The sequence below is a fragment of the Gorilla gorilla genome, chromosome 7 (genome assembly GCF_029281585.2).
Source record: "Gorilla gorilla gorilla isolate KB3781 chromosome 7, NHGRI_mGorGor1-v2.1_pri, whole genome shotgun sequence".
Taxonomy (NCBI): domain Eukaryota; kingdom Metazoa; phylum Chordata; class Mammalia; order Primates; family Hominidae; genus Gorilla; species Gorilla gorilla.
Genome location: NC_073231.2, coordinates 149,106,569 through 149,126,845, shown reverse-complemented (window position 1 = coordinate 149,126,845; position 20,277 = coordinate 149,106,569). Strand labels below are relative to the sequence as shown.

The 20,277-nt window shown below is 62.3% G+C and overlaps 3 protein-coding genes across 10 annotated transcripts in view; all 3 read right to left on the bottom strand.

The window, feature by feature from the left end:
- ZNF696 (zinc finger protein 696) overlaps window positions 1–20,277 on the bottom strand; it is a 63,748-nt gene that overhangs the window by 35,955 nt on the left and 7,516 nt on the right. The gene's annotated exons all lie outside the window — the stretch shown is intronic.
- The window catches only part of GLI4 (GLI family zinc finger 4), a 27,808-nt gene continuing 7,564 nt past the window's right edge, over window positions 34–20,277 (bottom strand). Inside the window, exons 1-5 of one of the 7 annotated variants that reach the window (XM_055348406.1) lie at window positions 9,466–9,519; window positions 7,937–8,034; window positions 7,403–7,563; window positions 2,163–2,261; window positions 34–1,068 (exon numbers count right to left, since the gene is read on the bottom strand). In XM_055348406.1, coding sequence (XP_055204381.1) covers window positions 161–1,068; window positions 2,163–2,261; window positions 7,403–7,526 — 1,131 coding nt within the window. In that variant the 5' untranslated portion in view covers window positions 7,527–7,563; window positions 7,937–8,034; window positions 9,466–9,519 and the 3' untranslated portion in view covers window positions 34–160. The other 6 variants (XM_055348403.2, XM_055348405.1, XM_055348407.2 and 3 more) reach the window with 6 other exon arrangements.
- The window catches only part of ZFP41 (ZFP41 zinc finger protein), a 17,838-nt gene continuing 11,910 nt past the window's right edge, over window positions 14,350–20,277 (bottom strand). For both annotated transcript variants that reach the window (XR_010134843.1, XR_010134842.1), the window contains exon 3: window positions 14,350–18,972. The gene's annotated coding sequence lies outside the window, so the exon portion shown is untranslated. The remainder of the gene's footprint in view (window positions 18,973–20,277) is intronic.

The following is a 20,277-nucleotide window of genomic DNA, read 5'->3' as shown; positions in this document are numbered from 1 at the left end:
CAAGGTCTCACCCAGGCAGGTGCCGGCTCCCACTTTCAACAATCAAAAAGAATTTATTCCGGACACGTGGCATGCGGTGCTGGGCAGTGCCCACCGTGGGGGACGGGGTGGAGGGCGGGTTGAGGGCAGGTAGGAGGCCGAGCCCCGAGCCCCCGCCCGGCTACTCGCGGTAGTGCACCCGCTGGTGCTGGATGAGCTGGGAGCTCTGGCCGAAGGCCTTGCCGCAGGCGCCACACGCGAAGGGCTTCTCGCCCGTGTGGGTCCGCAGGTGCCGGAAGAAGTGCGAGCGGCCGCGGAAGGCTTTGCCGCAGTCGGCGCACTCGTAGGGCTTCTCGCCAGTGTGGATGCGCTGGTGCTCGATGAGCACGGAGCTCCAGATGAAGGCCTTGCCGCACTGGCTGCAGGCGTAGGGCTTCTCACCCGTGTGCAGCCGCTGGTGGCGCACCAGGTTGGAGCTCTGGCTGAAGGCCTGGCCGCACTCGCCGCACTTGTAGGGCTTCTCGCCGTTGTGGATGCGCAGGTGCTGCGTGAAGTGCGAGCTGTGGCTGAAGGCGCGGCCGCACTGGCCGCACTCGTAGGGCTTCTCGCCCGTGTGGATGCGGTGGTGCTGGATGAAGCCCGACCAGCCGCGGAAGCGCTTGCCGCACTCGTGGCAGGCGTAAGGCTTCTCGCCCGTGTGGATGCGCTGGTGCTTCAGGAGCAGCGAGTTATACTTGAAACTCTTGCCGCAGGCCTCGCACCTGTGCGGCTTGGCCCCCCGCGCGCTGCCCTGCCGGCTCCGACCGAAGTTGACTCCCAGCTCGGCAGCCCGCTCGGGCGCACCCTCGGGGCCGGCCGCTGCTTGCTGCACGAGCGTCACGCGCCAGGCGCCCCGCGGCTGGGCGCAAGGGACGGCCCCAGGCGGCTGGCCCGCCGGCCGCTCCGCGCTGGATTCAGGCCCGAAGCCGGCGCTGCACCGGGCCCTGCGGGGAAGGCTCCTCAGGAGGCTGCGCAGCGCCCCGCCCGCCCCTTCGTCAGGGGCCTGAGAGCCAGGAGAGCGTGGAGCCTGCTCCGGCTCGGGCTCGGAGTCTGAAATGAGAAACGGCAGAGGCGGATAGTACCCGCATGCCCCCACCGTGGCACGGAGGGACGGGGACGGGGAGTGAGAGCAGAGCTGGACAGGGGGGCTTAGAGAGGACAAGGAGGGGCCAGGCACCCAGCGGATGGGAGACAAGCGGACAGGGGCTCGGAGTGCCGTGCCCGGGAGAGCTGACATAGACACAGGGGTGGGGGGCGTTGCAGGGTGACCCAGAGCTGCTGGGACCATCCACAGTCACCACGGCGGCCGTGCAGGTGCACGGAGCCACAGTGGCAAGACAGACCGTGGGGTCACCCTTAGCCAGGAGGAAGCACTAAGTGTTGGTGAGGACCCGGAACCTGGGGGACGCCAGAGCTCCAGAGGGCGCCTCAAAGCCCTTGCCGAGGATGTGGTCCGTATGGGCACAGCTCCTCATGGGGCTGCCCCAGGCCTCGGTGGCAAGTGCGCTGCCGCCCAGCTCCCATGCCCACCCCAGGAGCTTCCCACGCAAATCTCTGGCCCAGGGTCTCTTTCCAGGGACCTGACCTCAGACACCTGCTCCCCACACCAGGGCCGCCCAGATGTGGGCGAGGGCTCAGCACTGTTAAATCCAGCCATATCACTAACATCACCCACAGGGAACCCTGGGAGCTTCTCAAGGGAGAGGTGCAGGGGATCTGGACACAGCTCCAGCCAGGCTGAGGGGAGGCCACCTAGGGGATGCAGGAGGAGGAGGGGACACAGGATAACTCGTGGATCTGGGGGGACAGTGGTGCCCTGAGCCAGAGGCCCCAGCCCAAGGCAGGTGGAGGGGAGAGAGGAGTTCCTGATTCACTGTGTCCAGCTGGGGCCGGCAGGAGTCCACGTGGGGCCACTGGCGCAGGTGGCTGTGGGCTGCAGTCACTGCCTCGGGAAGCATCAGTAACTGGACTGGCATTAGAGTGGGGGAAGGGCCGCGGGGCAGAGGTGAGCTGGTGCCAGGGAAGAAAAGGGGCCCCAGGAAGGGGGTGGTGCCAGCATTGGGGGTGCCACAGAGGTGGGCATTGTGAGGAGCCTGGCACGTGCAGAGCTCTGGTCCCCCAGTAACCCGATTCTGCTCACTCACCGGGCCAGAAGGTGTCTCTGCCGATCTCCACTTCCTCTACATCTTGGAGATCCAGGTCGGACGGCTGGGAGAGCACCTTAGGGCTGGAGCCAGGGGAGCCTGGGGGTCAGGGAGGCTGGGGCTCACCTCCACCCTCTGGACCACTGTCTCCGCTCCTCTCTGACCACCACGTGCTCCCGGGCTGTGGCCCTGACACAGGACACCTCCTGGCCCTCCCAATCCCAACAGCAGGCCTGCTGCTTGGGCTTCTCTAGCCACGAATGCCCTTTAACCTTCCTTCCCAGCTCGGTTCAAGAGCCTCCTCCTCCAGGGGCCAGCATTGGGAGCTCATTCCCCTTCAGCCCAGTAAGCAGAGCCAAAACCTGGGGTAGCTTTAAAGCAGCCCTCCTGCCGTTGAGAGCGGCTTTGTCACCTTGGTGGGCTGTGGCCCGCCCTCCTCCCTGTCCCAGCATCCTGCAGTGCTGCTCTGGAGCGGCCTCTGAAAGTGCTGGCCCTGCGGGCTCCCACACCCGTACCTCACAAAGCCTTCCTCCCTTGGCCCCAGACCTTTCTGTCCCTCCGGGGCTCTCCGCTGTCCTTGACCAGCGCCCAGAAACAGCAGAGGCAGCTGCTTCCAGCAGGCCCGGTGCACTGGCCCCTGGCTTCCTCAGGCAGAGCCTGAGGAATGGGCTGGGCCCATCTATGAGCCCCTCACCCCTGGGCACACCAGGCTTGGGCACCCAGGACCAAGACCCCCCTCCCACCCAAGACTTGGTGGGGGCAGGGTGGGGGGATGGCCTTAATGCTCAAGGAGCACAGACTCAAAAGGGAGGGGCGTGGGCTCCGCTGCCCGAGGCCAGTGGTCAGCTCTCCTCACGCCAGCAGGGGCACCAGGCCCCTTTCGGGGTCTCACCTGTCTCCTCAGTGCTGTGCCACCCTGGTGCCTCACCTGCCCTCTGCCCACAGCAGAGAGGGTGGCTGGGGGCTGTACTCAAGGACGGGTGTGTCTCTTAGCCCCGTGAGGCCGAATCTGGGTGTCCCCAGCAATGACAATGCAGAGATGGGCACAGAAAGATGCAGGGCTGGGGTGAGCAGAGGCTCCTGTCCACACCCCGTTCATAACAGTGCCTGGCTGTGAGCTTTTCATGGGGCTTTCCAGCCTCAGGCAGGCCTGCCCCAGCTGCGGTGGGGTGACCAGCTTGGCCCACCATGGAGGGAGGACCTCCCCAGTCCAGCCAGCCACTCACTCACCCGACACACCCTCCCGCCCTCAGGTCGGCCCCTGGGAGACCTTCCGAACCCAGGCTGAGGAGTGAGGGGAGGCCCGACATGAAGGGCTGGGAAGTTCAGCAGGTGGGGGCGGCTGTGCGACGTCCCTTCCTCGAGAGCCGAGGGTCCAGAACTGCCTGGCTGCCCCAAAGCAGGATGTGGGGGGTCCCAAACCATCTTTGGGCCTTTCGGATACCCTCCCCATTGTGGGGACAGGCCTGGGGGCACCATGTCACTATCCCCTGGCAGCCAGGGGAGCTGGCTTGTTCCACAGATGGCCAAATGCAGGGCAGGCTCCAGCGCCGTGCTCCTACAGAAGGGGTGGTGAGGACATCACCTGAGACAGCCTTGCCACCTTTGCCCTGTGCTGGGACACCACTGGAGGGGACCTGGCAGCACTTTGAGAAAGAAAGTGACCCCAATTCCAGCTTTGTTCCTGGGGCCATGCCCTGGCACTGACAGGCAGGATGTTCCCCGGGCTGTCACTTTAAGATGGCCAGTGACATTACCAAGATAGGAAGCACGCCAAAACCGCTGCCAGCTGTAGGGGTGCCCGGAGACACCCTCAGAGTCAAGCAACGCCAGGTGGTGTGCACTGTCTCCACCCTGCTGCGGAACAAGCCGACTCAGGATGGCCCCCAGCTCCCTGGGAACTGCCCTGTGCAGGCAGCAAAGCACTTCCTAGGACCTTCTCTAGGGGAGGATGGGGGTGGCCTAGGGTCAGGTGTGGGCCGCATGGGTCACTGTCATTCCACTGCCTAACCCTGGATCCTGACACCTGCCCACATTCGGGCCATTTCTGCAGAGCTCAGTCACCTGCCACCTGCTGGCTGTGCCCAGGCTGTGTCAGGTCTCCACAGGGTGTACACCCAGACCCTGCTCCCCACCCTGCTGGCTCTGTGCAGAAGTACCCCTGCCTCAGTTTCACCACCCCTCACCTGGCCAGTGCCCTCCCACTGCTGTGCTGCGACACAGGGACAGTGTGGCCCGAACTGGAGAAACACCACGGCTGCCCACCTGCTGGGGCTGGTCTTCCAGGTGGAGGCGAGGTGGTTGTACACGTCTGGGGACAGGCGGGAGGTGGGTGCTTTCCTGGCTGGAAGGGCCTTTCTTTGTGTATAAAATGGCACAGCAAGTGCTGTGTGCCCGGGCCCGGACCAGGGTGAGTTAGGGGAGCAAACTAGGCGCTGGGGGGTGGTCTGTGGGAACCTAGAGTCCAGATCTCAGGTGCCAAGGCCAGGCGCTCCATGTAGAAAGATGCTGTGCCTGTCGCGGGGTGGCCCTGCCCTGCCCATGGGGTCCTCCCTAACAGCCTGGGCACTCAGTAACCCCCACAGGGCTGCAAGCCCCCAAGGGTCCCAGGCCTCCCCTCCCTCACTTCCTCCTGCCCACAGACTGCCCCTCCATCCGCAGGACCCCTGGGTAAACCTTCCAGAACCGGCCCAGGCAGTGCTGGCTCTGGTGGGCGTGGCCTTGGGGCACAACACAATCCCTGAGAAGCTGTGTGGGGACCCTCAGTCCCCCAAGCCCAGCCCAGCTCCTGATCTGCATCTCCGTGGGGACCACAGAGGTCCTGTGAGATGAGGAACTGTGTCCTGTTCCCACTGCCTGGTCTCCCTGCTCTGCAAGGCTTGGGCTAGGCCATGGCCCCAAGTCCTTTGCTGTGGGACCCCAGCTTCATGTCTGCAGGGACCACCGCAGAGAACCTTACCCGGCCGCTCCCCATGCCCCTCACGACCCTCCCCACTGATAAACGGCTCCTACTTGGGACCTCCTCTGCTCCCTGATACCTCACGGCCTGGTGCCCAGCAACGCACCCACCAGAGGCTCCTGAGGTGACCACATGTGCCTGGGGTGGGCCCCAGGAACCTCGGTCTGGCCCACTGCAAACTTCTTTCTGGGAGTCGGGAGGCTGCGGCTCCAAGTCCTGTCTTGGTCCCTAATTGGCAGGATGGCTCTGGGCAAGTTCCAGAAATAGCGAGATCTCCCCTGCTTAGGAATCTGTGGCCCCGGGGCATTCCCAAGGAGCAGAGGAAGCTGGAAACGCCCAGAAGCAGCCCCTACCTTCACCCAGTGCCTGGAAGTTGGGACAGTAGCCGCCCATTGCTGCGGCCTGGCCCCATTCTCTCTACACCAGGCCTATCAGCATGAAGAGGGGATGAAGGCCACCCCCTTATCTGGCTCTGGCTACCTGACAGCCTTCCCAGGCCCCACTGTGCCTCAGCCACAATCTCCTCCTGCCACAGTCTCTTGCTGGGGGGAAGCAGCCACACCTGCTGTTCTCAGGGCCCAGCTCATCTGTCCTCCCTGGATGTTGTTTCTAGCACAGCAAGGAGAGGGCAGAAGCTGCTGGTGCAGCCCCCACTCCCTCCCACGGGGCAAAACCCCTGGGGGTTTCAGGGCACTCGGACATGGCTCCAGTGCCCAGGAGGCTTCCAGGCCTGTGGGGCTGGGGACTCATGCCTGGCTTTCTGGGCCTGGCTGCCCACAGCTGGTGGAGACAGGGCCGGGGGTAGCGCAACCCTGCAGGCTCAGGGGGCCTGGTCCCCGGCCCCTCCATGCTCCCCAGCCCACCCTCCACCTGGACATCAGTTTCTTATCCTGCAGAAACTGGCCTGCAGCCACCTCAGTGTGTGTCCTGTGCTGTGCCAAGATGATCTCCTGGGCTGTGCCCCCCCTCAGAAACTGTCCCCCTAGAGAAGTCACACCTCACCAGGCCTGGGGGGGTGCCAGGGCGTGCCCTGAGTCTGCTGACCTCCTGGCCTTGTCTCTGGGCTTCTGTGTCCCCACTGGTAACGGGATAGGAGGACTCCTCTCAGCCATTGTACAGATGACATGAGAGGGCAAGGGTGGGCCCTGAGATTCTGACAAAGGGGTGAGGAGCACGGCCCTCAGGGGCATGGGCTGGAGGCCCAGCCACAGTGTGTGCTGCAGGGGCTTGGGATCCTTCCATGTAGCCCCTGGCCAGCCCCACCAGGACAGGCAGCCCACGGACGCCCCTTCCCAGCCTCCTCGCAGTCCCTGGGGAGTTCCTCGGGACACAGCAGCGGAGTCGGCAGGGCTACAGGCTCCTGCTCCTCAGGGGAGTGGATGCCAAGCCGCCTGGCTCCCTGCTCCTCTAACTCACCCTGGTCCTGGCTCCTTGGGGGAGCCCCCCGGACTCTCTGTCCCCATCTGAGTGCCCACCTGAGGGCCCCATGCAGCGCAGCTGCTCTCCACAAGCCTCAGTGGTCCCTTCAGCCACCAGGACTCTGACTCCCCAAGAGGGAGAACCCTGTGCCAGGTTGCCCCCATTCCTGGGCCAGGCACGGGCTCTCCAGGCTTGACCTATATGGGGCCTTGCCCCTGCTGTCAGCAGCTCATGTGCTGGGTTGGGCCACGAGGGCCGAGGCCAGGCCTCCTGTGGAACACCCAGCAGAGATGCAGCCTCAGGATCCCTGACCTCTGAGAGGGAGTAGAGCCAGGGGCACTATGGGGCTGGGACTCCCCCACACCTCAACTCCCAGAGCCTGCCATGTGACTATGAGGCCACAATATCAGGGGTGGAACAAGGCTGGCGCTCTGTCCCTGCGAGTCCCGGGGGATCACACCCAAACCAGCTTGGCAAGGACTCTGGCTGCTCCACTTCCTGAATGACAACACACACTCCACACACTCCGAGGGGCGATGCCTTGCTCCTGGTCACGCTGGATCCAGATTCTGAGGCCACTTTCCCTCCTATACCTCAACTCAGGAAAGAAACAATGCGGGGAGCCGTCCCTAGGGAGCGAGAGCTCAGGCTTGGCCCCAGCCTCAACCACCGCTGCCCCAACCCAACCCGCGCCCAGCCCCTGGCCTGAGGGTGTGGGAACCCCAGCTGCTGAAGGAGCTGCATACGGGTGTCTGGAGGCGCCTCTCAAGTCAGCCAGGGTGGCAGGTCAGGAGGAGACAGGGCAGGGGACGTGAGGGCAGGGGATGCAGGGTGGAGGGCGCACAGCGGGCTGGGTGAGTACCATGTTGATGCCCATGGAGGTGAAGCTGAGGCTCGTGGTGCTGGGTTCCAGGTGTCCCCGGTGATGAGAGACTGACAGGGGATGGGACAGAAGGGGACTCCTGAATGTCCCCTAGGGCTGCCATCTTCCCTGAGACCTGCTGAAGGTGTCACACCTGGGACCTGGGGAAAATGAAAACCATGGCAGATGAGGGGATTGGGAGGAATGTGGGGGGGATGGTGCAGGAGGAGGCAACATGCCAGCTCTCCAAGGGGAGATGGAGGTTTATCCACTCCAAGAGGAGCAAGGATGGAGGATGAACCCACAGAGACACATAGGCCTGGGGTGAGGCAGTTGGGGGTCCTGGCACATTTATTCAGTAAGGAATAATGCTTTGAGTGGCTGGGTGCGGTGGCTCATGCCTGTAATCCCAGCACTTTGTGAGGCCGAGGCGGGTAGATCATGAGGTCAGGAGTTTGAGACCAGCCTGGCTAATATGGTGAACCCCCTTCTCTACTAAAAATATAAAAATTAGCTGGGTGCAGTGGCGGGCACCTGTATTCCCAGCTACTTGGGAAGCTGAGGCAGGAGAACAGCTTGAACTCAGGAGGTGGAGGTTGCGGTGAGCCGAGATGGCGCCCCTGCACTCCAGCCTGGGAGACACAGCAAGACTCTGTCAACAACAACAACTACAAAACAACAACAACAACAGCAGCAGCAGCAGCAGCAAAGGAGTAACGCCTTGGAAGTCACGCTTAGGAAGCAGCCACCGCCTGGGCGGCACAGCAGACGCCTGTGGGGGCTGAAGCGAAGCTCCTGTCCCAGCAGAGGCTCTGGCATCTCCTTCCAGCCCGTGGCATCACCCCTCCCCCAGAGAAAGGCATAGAGAGTCTTCCAGAAAAACCTCAGCTGCTGGCCCTGTGGGAGGGCTGAAAACCGAACCATGCCTGCTGCGCATGAGTGTTTTGGAGGAAATCTTAACAAGGTTTTTCCCGAACAGCAGAGAAGAGACGTTTCCAGAGGGCAACCCTCTTCCTCAGACCCTACAGAGCCCTCAGAGACTGCAGGCTGGAATCCCCTAGTCCAGCCCTGCAGCAGCACTGGGAGACTCACTCAAGGCTCCAAGATACTTCTTAGTTTACTTTGCAAAAACGGCTTGAGTCCAATGTGAAAAGTGACTATTCTTTCATACTGTGATAGAGTAGGAACTCCTAATCTGGGGCAGGGAGTGAAGAAAGGAACGGGAAGAGAGGACAAAAGTTAACGGATACTCAGATCTAAGAACAGCAAACAGTGCCTGCTTCCAGGAAGTGGGAGAGGCAGCTCCCACACGGCCGCCACCCCAGTGCCCGGCCTTCTGGGCCAGCCTCCATCCCCTAATGATGGGAAGGGTCAGGCCACCAGGTAGGTGGCCACTGGGTGCAGGTCCTCCACTTTGAAGTCACATCTCAAGTTACTTAGTTAACTTACTGGTGACACCTGGTAAAAGGGCCTGCTCGATCACCCCGACCCTGGCTTGGCCCCCAGGACTGAGCGGAGGCGGCCATCACAGCGTGGACGCCCCTTCACCCCCAGGGACGCACAAACTCTGAGCTCCAGACTGAAGGGGGAGGGGGACTCCTGCCAGCGGCTCGGGGGAAGCATCCTCCGCCCCTCTGTTCCCAGCCCCGTGGGAGCGGACCCAATCGCCGGGAGCTCGGAACAGAGCGCGTCCGCCCGGCGGTGCGGCGCTGGGGTCTGGCGGCTCCTCGCTCCGGAGCGGCAGGACCTCCGGGCCTCAGTTTCCCATCTGCAGAGTGGCGATGACGACAGCTGCCGTCACTGGGTGCCTGGGAAAGGCGCCCTGCGAACGGACACCCGCTATCGCCAGGGCCGCTGGGCGGGGCGGTCCGCTGCTGCCCCGCGACCCCCAGGAGCCCACCCCGCTCCTCGGGCTTGGCCCAAGGCCAAGGTCACGGCGAGCGGCGGCTGCAAGGGCCGCACGGCCCGGCTGGGCAGGGCTGCACCGCGGAGTACGGCGCACGAGCTCGGACTGGGCTGGTCCCAGGCGCCCGGAACCGCCGCCGCCGCCCGCGCCCACTCACCTTCCGAGCGGGAGGAGGCCGCCGCGCGCCGGACGGAAGTGCCCGGCCCCGCCCCACTCCGCCCGGCCCCGCCCCACTCCGCCCGGCCCCGCCCCACTCCGCCCGTCCGGCGCGCACTTCCGGGACGCTCTGGGCCCCGGGAGGACCGCACGCCTCGGTGGCCGTGTGGGGGCGGGGCCGGGAGCGAAGAGGAGGCCTTTCCCCGCCCCTCCCCTCGTGGGCGGCGCCCGCGCGTGGCTTTCGCTTACAGGCTGGCCCGGATCCCGCCCGCGCCTGCAAAGCGCCCGGGCGCGGGGAGCGGCGCTGCGTGGGGCGCAGAAGCCGGCGCCTCGGAGCCTCCTTCCCGACGCCGGCCCTGCACCGCCCGGGGAGCCAGCGCAGGGCCGGGCTTCGGGAGATGACGGCGCCGTCCCCACGCTGCCCGCGGCCCCTCCGTGCACTCCAGGCCTCCGGGGGTCCTCGGCTGGAGTTGCTTCCACGTTCAGCTCGCGAGTCCACCCCGCCGCCCTCCTGGGTTCCCTCCTCGGGATGTGTCCGCAGCGATGGTCACCGGCGGCCGGGAACCGCTGCGAGACGCGCGACCTCCCACTCCCCTCGCGGGGGCCCCAGCGCCCTCGATTCTGCCTGCTTTCCAGGGGCGTCCCCGGGAGCCTGAGGAGGATGTTACAGGTTCCCCAAAGCCCCATTCATGGACTCCTTCCTCATTTTCCTCTTGTTCAGCCAGTTTCTCCCTCAGTTCTGTGCTTACGACCCGAAAAGAGAAAATTGTCACTTTCTGGGAAAAATAAACGGCCGGGGAGGGTTCTTTGACCGTTTTGAGCAGGGGTGCAGAGAGCCGAGGCGAGGGGACCCCTGAGCTGGAGGGGCACGCGGAGCAGAGGGCGGGGGGGCCCGCAGACGGGCAACAGCTGCCTGGTGCCACGGTGGACGCTCAGGGCTGTGTGGGTGGAGGAGCCCCCAGGCTGATAATATGTAAAAATCTCTAAACTCTACCGCAAGAAAACAAACATTCCAGTTAGAAAATTGGCAAGAGCCGCAACAGACATTTGACCGAAGAGGGCACAGGGATGGCAATAGGCTCGGGAAGGGATGGCTGTCAGGGAAGGGCCGGCCAGCATCGCGGTGGGTGCCACTGCACACTTGCCAGGTGGCTCAGGTAAAAACTGCTAACAAGTGCCAAGCATCACTGAGGTCGCGGAGCAGCTTGGGACATCGCCAGTGGTAAGGCAAAGTGGTGCTGCTATTCTAGAAATTGGCTTGGTAGTTTCTTAAAAAGTTATAAGTAGCGCCGGGCGCAGTGGCTCACGCCTGTAATCCCAGCACTTTGGGAGACTGAAGTGGGCGGATCACCAGGGGTGGGGAGTTTGAGACCAGCCTGACCAACAGGGAGAAACCCCATCTCTACTAAAAATATAAAAAAGCTACCCGGACACGGTGGCGGGCACCTGTAATCCCAGCTACTTGGGAGGCTGAGGCAGGAGAATCACTTGAACCGGGAGGCGGAGGTTGCAGTGCGCCGAGATCGCGCCACTTCACTCCAGCCTGGGCAACAGAATGAGACTCTGTCTCAAAAAAAAAAAAAAAAAAAAAAAAAGAACTAGTACTATATCTGATACTGTTTGGAAGTGAGCCCCCTGCACATCTCATGGAAATGTGGCCCCTGATGGTGGCGGTGGGACCTGGTGGGAGGTTATTTGGGTCATGAGTAGCTTGGTGCCCTCTCCTTGGTGATGAGTGAGAGCTGGCTGTTAAAAAAAGCCTGGCGCCTCCGCCCCTGTCTTGCTCTGGCTTTTACCAAGTGACGGATGCCCTGGCTCCCACTTTGCCTTCTGCTGTGAGTAAAAGCTTCCTGAGCCCTCCCCAGAAACCTCTTCTTGTACAGTATGACCAGGGACAGCAGCACCCTCTGAACGCTGATCTGAACTGTGAGCCAAGCAAACCCCTTTTGTTCTTTATTTACTTTTGAGATGGAGTTGCCGCTCTTGTTGCCCAGGCTGGAGTGCAACTGGTGCGATCTCGACTCACTGCAATCTCCGCCTCCCAGGTTTAAGTGATTCTCCTGCCTCAGCCTCCCAAGTAGCTGGGATCACAGGCATGCGCCACCACGCCTGGCTAATTTTGTATTTTTAGTAGAGACGGGGTTTCGCCATGTTGGCCAGGCTGGTCTTGAACTCCTGACCTCAGGTGATCCACCTGCCTCAGCTTCCCAAAGTGCTGGGATTACAGGCGTGAGCCATTGCGCCCAGCTCCTCTTTTTTTCTTTTCTTTTTTTTTTTTTTTGAGACAGAGTCTCGCTCTGTGGCCCAGGCTGGAGTGCAGTGGCGCGATCTCGGCTCACTGCAAGCTCCGCCTCCCGGATTCATGCCATTCTTTTGCTTCACCCTCCTGAGTAGCTGGGACTACAGGCGCCCACCAACTTACCCAGTCTCACGTATTCCTTTATAGCAGTGCAAAATGGACAAACACAGAACTACATCAGGAGAGTGGCGGACGACAATGCAATTGACTTGATGACAGGCTGCAGCTGCACTGCACCGGGCTGTGCAGACTCATTTTTGGGGGCAGCTGTGTCTTTGTATGTAGTTCTTGACGTCCTGTCACACGCACAGGCTGTTCTGTCACACACACAGGCTGTTGTCACCAGCTCCCTGTGCATCCAGCGCATCACGGGAAGCTGAGTCACCGAAGCTACCGTCCATGTCGGCTGACCCATGAGAAGCTGTGGAGCGTCTCACTCCCCAGGCCCTTTGGACAAATCCTCAGCCTGGCCGGCTCACAGGAGTGAAGGGAGATGGGAACGGGTGTAATCAGAGTGGAAGAATCCCCTTCCCCCACCAGGGAGGTGTGAAGGTGACGGGCAGGGCTTTGGAGGGAGTGCAAGGGTTGCTGATTTAATGAGCTCGGAGCCGGAGTGCAAAGGTTGCTGATTTAATGAGCTTGGAGCCAGCAGCCAGTCTGGTCTGTTGGAGCAGCAGGTCCCCGCTCCTCACCTCGAGCAGGGTTTTGTTGGGTATTCACTGTAAATAATGAGCTGGTGTTCGTTATGCTGGGAGGAGGGGTTCCAGCCCAAACAGCCCCAGAGCCCCTGGTCCTAAGACGTGGGAGTCGGCCCACAGCCAGCCCCCCCAGCCTGTTGTCTTGATTTGTCCTCTTGGACTGTGGATTAGAAAAGGCCTCCATGGGCTTCTTTTGTTGAGATCAGAGAATCCAGTGCCTGTTCAGATACCCACACAGGCATGGCCTGCTCCAGCCAGTGCTGCTGGGGTTGGGGTGAGGGTGCCATCTGGACGGGCAGTGCCCTTGTCTCTAGGGGTCCCTGTGGGAACCTTCAAAGCTTCCCTGGCAGGAGGGCTGGTCAGAGCCCCCGAGCCACTGGAGTAGACAGGCTGAGAGCACTTCCTAGACCACACCTGGAGATGAGGGGCTTAGAGGAGTGGCCAGGCTTAAGGTCCAAGAAGGCTTCTCTAAGGGGCAGCATCAGAGAGAGATAGGGGTGGGAGCAGGAAGGAGGGAGAGAAGGCAGCAGAAGGGAAGGGCCAGCCCATCACAGAGAGGCGGGAGGGGCGCAGGGGCAGAGGTCTGATGCCTGAAGGAGTTGCCTGGGGTTCGAGCTTGGAAGACCAGGGAGGGGAGTGTGGTGAGCAAGGGGAGGACAGAACGGGACGGGGGCAGACCGAACAGCCTTGACACCTCCACTGGGGGCTCAGACGTCATTCTCAGGGCACTGCGGGGCACAGGGGTCTGCAGGGAGGGAGGGAGGAGAGCTGACACGCACTGAAGATCTGCCTGGGGCTGTGGGGTACAGAAGAGCAGGACAGAAGGGAGAGGGGGTCAGTGGCTGCAGTCCCCTGCATGTGACACAGCTGGCAGAAGGCCGCCTAAGTCCCAGGCCGGGATGCAGACGATGAGGAAGCTTTAGGCCTGGGCTGGTGGGGCAAAGACGGGGCCACTCTGGGTGTTGTCCTCAAGAGCAGAGAAAGGCAGTCGAGCACACTTGCCTCTCGCCAGCGCCAGCCACCGTGTCGCCTTGCTGGCTTGGTTGTGGGGGAGGGAGAGCTGGGAGGGTTCTGGTTAAGTGTGTGAAGGCATGACCAGTCTCCATCCCCACATCTCCAGCCACGGCAGAGGCTTGTTCCTGCACCGCTCCATGCCTTTCCAGCTTCTGGAACCCCAGGCATCTCTGGGCGGTTCCCTGGGGCCTTGAGAGCCACCTTTCCCGTCCTTTTCTTCGTCGTCACAGGGTCTAAATCTGCATCTCTCACCTGCAGCACCTCTGGCGTCTGGGCAGGACCCCCGCACACCCCCGCCTCTGCACACCAGATTCTGGTGGTGCCCCCGCCCAGCTGTGACCGCCAACACGGTCCCGGACATTGCCGAGTGGGCCCCAGGGGCAGAAGTGCCCCTGGTTGAGAGCAACTGCCCTGACGAAGGAGGCGCGAGCCAGGGAACAGAGGACCGGACAAAAGTGAGTGCTGTTTGGAACTCAGAGGGCCTGCAGAAAGGCTGAAGACAGGGCCTGAAGAAGGCGTTCAGGACCCCCGGGGCCTCCTCTGGGGCATCCTGAGTGCAGGCACTAGGCCACCTAATGAACCCTTAGCTTCCCAGGTATCCGGGGCCAGAAAGGCGTGAGGGCATTTCCGCACTGCAAAGGGTTGCTCCCATTGTGAGTTAGTGAACAACTTTCTCATTTATGTGTCAGTCTCCTGTGAGTCTGGCTAATGGGGAGTGGTCTTGCGGAGACCCATCACAGGCAGTGACCAGCCAGGGTCCTGTGGTCCTGGGAAGCAGCACCTGCACTGTTCCCTGGGAGGAAGCCGGTAGCCTTTGTGGGGTCGCTGACTGCATCCCCAGAGTGCAGAGAGCTCAATGAAGACAGCACTCGAGTCAGAAATCAATGTTTACTGCAGAGAACACAGAAGCCAGCAAGCAGTAGGCAAGGGAGGCGTCGCAGTGAGTGTGTCGGGCAGGCTGGGAACCAGCGCAACGGCCCACGTGGACCGAGGACACACGCAGAGCAAGTCACAGAAAGCGCAGCTGAAAATAAACGGATGCTTATCCCAGATGCACAGGACACTTACCAAGGACTGATGGTCTATCAGAGTAATGCTCAGCAGCTTTGGCTGGCAGGACAGTTAAACTTTTGGACAACAGAAAGTAATGGGGAAATGGGACATCTGCCACCAACACGAGAGGCCAAGATCACAGCTGTTACAGGAGGGGTCAGCGCCACAGTACATGGGTGGCGGCGGCAGCTGCACATGCATGCCTGGGGAATGTGAGTGTTCAGACATGCCAGGCGTCCAGCCTCACCAGGAAACAGGCACATGGGGACACAGGCGCAAACACTGAAAACCCTCGCTGAATCCACTTGGCTGAGCGGTGGCCATGGGAGCACGGGGCTGCCCTCCTCACAGACCTGCACCTGGGCCCCAGGGCAAGACGGGCGTGGGAGGTGCAGGGGTGCGGGTGCGGGCAGGGGCTGCCGGAGACGGGCGTGGGAGGTGCAGGGGTGCGGGTGCGGGCAGGGGCTGCCGGAGACGGGCGTGGGAGGTGCAGGGGTGCGGGTGCGGGCAGGGGCTGCCGGAGACGGGCGTGGGAGGTGCAGGGGTGCGGGTGCGGGCAGGGGCTGCCGGAGACGGGCGTGGGAGGTGCAGGGACGTGGGTGCGGGCAGGGGCTGCCGCAGACGGGCGTGGGAGGTGCAGCGGTGCGGGTGCGGTTGTGGGCAGGGGCTGCCGGAGATGGGCGTGGGAGGTGCAGGGGCGCGGGTGCGGGTAGGGGCTGCCAGAGACGGGCGTGGGAGGTGCAGGGGTACGGGTCCGGGTAGGGACTGCCGGAGAGGGGCGTGGGAGGTGCAGACGTGCGGGCACGGGCAGGGGCTGCCGGAGACAGCCGTGAGGGGTGTGGGTGCGGACAGGGGCTGCCGGAGACGGGCGTGGGAGGTGCAGGGGTGCGGGTGTGGGCAGGGGCTGTCGGAGACAGGCGTGGGAGGTGCGGGTGCGGGTAGGGACTGCCGGAGAGGGGCGTGGGAGGTGCAGAGGTGCGGGCGTGGGCAGGGGCTGCCGGAGACAGCCGTGAGGGGTGCGGGTGCAGGCAGGGGCCGCCGGAGACGGGCGTGGCAGGTGCAGGGGTGCGGATGCAGGCAGGGGCTGCCGGAGACGGGCGTGGGAGGTGCAGGGGCGCGGGTGCGGGCAGGGGCTGCCAGAGACGGGCGTGGGAGGTGCAGGGGTGCGGGTGCGGGCAGGGGCTGCTGGAGACGTCCGTGGGAGGTGCAGGGGTGCGGGTGCGGGCAGGGGCTGCCGGAGACGGGCGTGGGAGGTGCAGGGGTGCGGGTGCGGGCAGGGGCTGCTGGAGACGTCCGTGGGAGGTGCAGGGGTGCGGGTGCGGGCAGGGGCTGCTGGAGACGTCCGTGGGAGGTGCAGGGGTGCGGGTGCGGGCAGGGGCTGCCGGAGACAGGCGTGGGAGGTGCAGAGGTGCGGGTGTGGGCAGGGGCTGCTGGAGACGTCCGTGGGAGGTGCAGGGGTGCGGGTGCGGGCAGGGGCTGCCGGAAACGGGCGTGGGAGGTGCAGGGGTGCGGGTGCGGGCAGGGGCTGCCAGAGACGGGCGTGGGAGGTGCAGGGTTGCGGGTTCGGGTAGGGACTGCCGGAGATGGGCGTGGGAGGTGCAGGAGTGCGGGCGCGGGCAGGGGCTGCGGGAGACGGGCGTGGCAGGTGCAGGGGTGCGGGTGCGGGTAGGGACTGCCAGAGAGGGGCTTGGGAGGTGCAGAGGTGCGGGCGCGGGCAGGGGCTGCCGGAGACGGGCGTGGGAGGTGCAGGGGTGTGGGTGCGGGCAGGGGCTGCCGGAGACGGGCGTGGGAGGTGCAGGGGTGCGGGTGCGGGCAGGGGCTGCCAGAGACGGGTGTGGCAGGTGCAGGGGTGCGGGTAGGGGCTGCTGGAGACGGGTGTGGAAGGTGCAGGGGTGCAGGTAGGGGCTGCCGGAGACGGGCGTGGCAGGTGCAGGGGTGCGGGTAGGGGCTGCTGGAGACGGGTGTGGAAGGTGCAGGGGTGCAGGTAGGGGCTGCCGGAGACGGGCGTGGAAGGTGCAGGGGTGCGGGTAGGGGCTGCCGGCTCAGAGGCGTGTGCAGGAACCCCCGTCAGGCCGGAGCCCTGCCCTGAGCCGCCTGCAGGGGTGACTGCGGGACAGCAGCGTTAGGCCCGGTCTCGGCTGTGAAGTCACCCCCACCACCACGCACGACCCTGGGGATTCTGTCAAGGTGGGGGCCGTCTGCTAGGCCCGGGCTCCCTGACCACGTGGCTAGGTTTGCGGAGGAAACCAGGAGAGTGCTGACACCAGGCTCTGTAAGCATGAGGCTCCCTGCCGGCCCCATCCCGGAGTTCACTCCATCCTTCCCGCGTCCCTGGACCTCAGCTGTTCCTCACTGACCTCAGAGACACCCTGCCTTGCCCCGGCTTCACAGGAGCCCTGCCCACCACCGCCTCAGCTCTGGGGACACGGCCTTTCTCCCGGTGCAGAGGCGCAGCTCGCTGCCCCCAGGGCCCATCTTCCTCCCCAGCATGTTTTTACCTCAGCTCATTCACAGGAAAGAAACGATCACATCTCAGCGCCCCAAATGGGGACCAATAAGAGAGATCACTGGGAATGAAACCCAGGTACACCCCAGGGTCCGTGGGCTCCCCAGAAACGCAGGTGGACCCTACCACAGCCAACAGGCCTAAGTCGCTGATCGGCCCCTCCCTGCTTCCCTGTGTCGAAGAGGAAACAGAAGCCCAGACAACGAGGGCTGGCCGGCTGCGTCCCCAGACCTCTGGTTCCGGGGCTGGCTGGGAGCGCCCCTCTCCCTGCTCCCTTCCTGCTCTCCTGAGAAATGGCTCAGGGATGGGGCCTGCGGGGACGGATGCTGGCATAGCTCTCAAAATGCTCGCACAAGGGACACTCCATGGCAGGTCCCTGCAGCAGAGCAAAGTCACAACATTCAAGATTCTCTGCACTCTGAGGCCTACAGAGCTCGGCTGGCCAAGTGGGGCTGGGAGGATGGTGCCCGCTGGTCAGGGCAGCCCTCTGGGTCAGGGTGACTGAGCAAGGCTGGAAGGATGGTGCCTGCTGGTCAGGGTGGCCACGTGAGGCTGGGAGGGTGGTGCCTGCTGGTCCGGGTGGCCAAGAGAGGCTGGAAGGATGGTGTCTGCTGGTCAGGGAGGCCCAGGAGGTGCTGTCCAGGCGAAGCCCGGGGCTGGTGTGGGTGCGCCATGCTCCTGAGAAGTTTCTGGGTTGTGGCTTTAATGTTCTCCTGCAATAAGAACGCTGACACTTGGCTGAAAGGTCCTCACGTCTCCCCCGGTACACTTCTGAGATGCCAGGAAGGCATTCTGAACATCAGGCTGATTCCTGGGACTCCCCTCCAGGGTGACCTCACCGGAGTCAGGAGTCCCCGCCCTGCGCCCACTGCCCCACTAGGATGGCTCTGCAGTGGCCTCAGGACAGTGAACACTGGGGTCACTGGTGTAAAGTTGCCCACTGTGATGGTTTTGACCTTTGAAGAAATTTGGGAACCAAGTGAAAGCCCGGCAGCTATTTCTAGGCATTTCAGAGGGTGCTTCCCTGCACAATTTCAGAGGGTGCTTCCCTGCACAATTTCAGAAGGTGCTTCCCTGCACGACTTCACAGGGTGCTTCCCTGCACGACTTCACAGGGTGCTTCCCTGCACGATTTCACAGGGTGCTTCCCTGCACGATTTCACAGGGTGCTTCCCTGCACAATTTCAGAAGGTGCTTCCCTGCACGACTTCACAGGGTGCTTCCCTGCAGGATTTCACAGGGTGCTTCCCTGCACGAATTCACAGGGTGCTTCCCTGCAGGATTTCACAGGGTGCTTCCCCGCAGGATTTCACAGGGTGCTTCCCCGCACGACTTCAGAGGGTGCTTCCCTGCACGATTTCACAGGGTGCTTCCCTGCACGATTTCAGAAGGTGCTTCCCTGCACGACTTCAGAGGGTGCTTCCCTGCACTTCAGAGGGTGCTTCCCTGCACGACTTCAGAGGGTGCTTCCCTGCACGACTTCAGAGGGTGCTTCCCTGCACGACTTCAGAGGGTGCTTCCCTGCACGATTTCAGAGGGTGCTTCCCTGCACGACTTCACAGGGTGCTTCCCTGCACGACTTCACAGGGTGCTTCCCTGCACGATTTCAGAAGGTGCTTCCCTGCACGATTTCAGAGGGTGCTTCCCTGCACGATTTCACAGGGTGCTTCCCTACACGACTTCACAGGGTGCTTCCCTGCACGACTTCACAGCTTCCCTGCACGCACTCTGCCGCACACCGCACTCCCTGGGCCAGGAGCCTGCTGCACAGAAGGAGGTTCCTTTTCTTCTCTTTCCAGCGCTTTTCTTCTCCTTTTCTTCATCTCTGCTCCTCCTCTAACTGAGGAATGTGCGAATCTTTTTTGTTAGTTTTGAGGTTGCTTCTTATGCATATTTCATCTGGAACTTCTTGCTTTGGGGGTGATCTGCTCTACCAGCCTGAAAAGGACGAGAAATATCTTCTGAATACATAAGAAGTGCGGTGATTACCCGGTTCCTCTGTTGGTAAAGACCACACTCTGAAAGCAAGAAGATGGCTTAAATTTGGGTTGAGTGGAAACAGGCACCTGCGGGCAACAGAGGCCAGGGTTGGGGGCGGGGGGGCCTCAAGATCAGTGGGGGGTGTGGAAGTGGGCGTTAACCCGTGCACCCCAGGGCTGGATGGCACCAGGTTCATGAGGAAGTGCTCCCTGTTTTCTAAAAACGTTAAGGAAGGTGGGAGGGTGTCAGATGTGTAAGCTGAGTGTACATGACATGATCCTTTAACCGCGCTAGAGCAAATGCCCACTCACCCTCCATCCGGTTTAAGCACGAGATACCACCCAGGGGCCCATGCCCTGTGCTGGCCCCTCTCTTCTGAGTGTGAACCATGCCTTTGCTTTTCTCTGCAGTTGGACCACATGTATCCCCAAACACCACACTGTGTAGTTTTGCTTGGTTTTGAACTTTGCGGTGGTTAAAATCATGCCGTGTGTCTTCTGTGCCTTACATTCTCTGCTCAGTGTGTGTCTGTCACATAGGTGTTGACGTGGGTCCTGGCTGGCTGCGCGGCCACTGTGCCAACAGCTTCCCCTGACCAACAGACCATGATTTACCCGCTTCGCTACCGACAGGCATTTGGGTTCTTTCCGGCTCCTGACAGTGCACGCCATGAACGCTGTTGTGTCTCTCTCTGGCTGTGCGCACACACGTTTCTCAAGGGGAAGTCAACCGGTGGCTCCTGGGTCAGCAGGAACGCACATCTTCGCCTTTGCCAGAAAACACCAGGCTGCTCTCCAGACTGTGCTGCTGCCTGGTGCCGCAGCAGCAGATGAGGACCCCCGCCCGTCCCATGCAAGGATCCGAATCCGACCTGGCTGTCTTTACCACGCTGTCGGGCACAGAATTGGATCTCTTTGTTGTTTTAACTTGTGTTCTCTGATTTTTAAAGAGATTGAGCATGTTTTCAGGTATTTACGAGCCATGGATGTTTTTTTCTTCTGTGACTTTTGCCCATTTTTCTTTTTTCTAGAGATGGGGTCTCGCTGCGTTGTTCAGGCTGGTCTTGAACTCCTGTTTTGGCCATTTTTCTATTTAGATATTTGTCTTTAAAAATCCTGGTTCCTATGAATGCTGCACATATTCTGAACGTTTGTCATTTGTTGCTACAGTGGTCAGGGTAAGTAACGGTGGCTGGGATAACGAAGAACCTCCGCATGTCAGCGTCTGGCTCAGGAGGCCTCCCCCCTTCTTGCTCACACCACG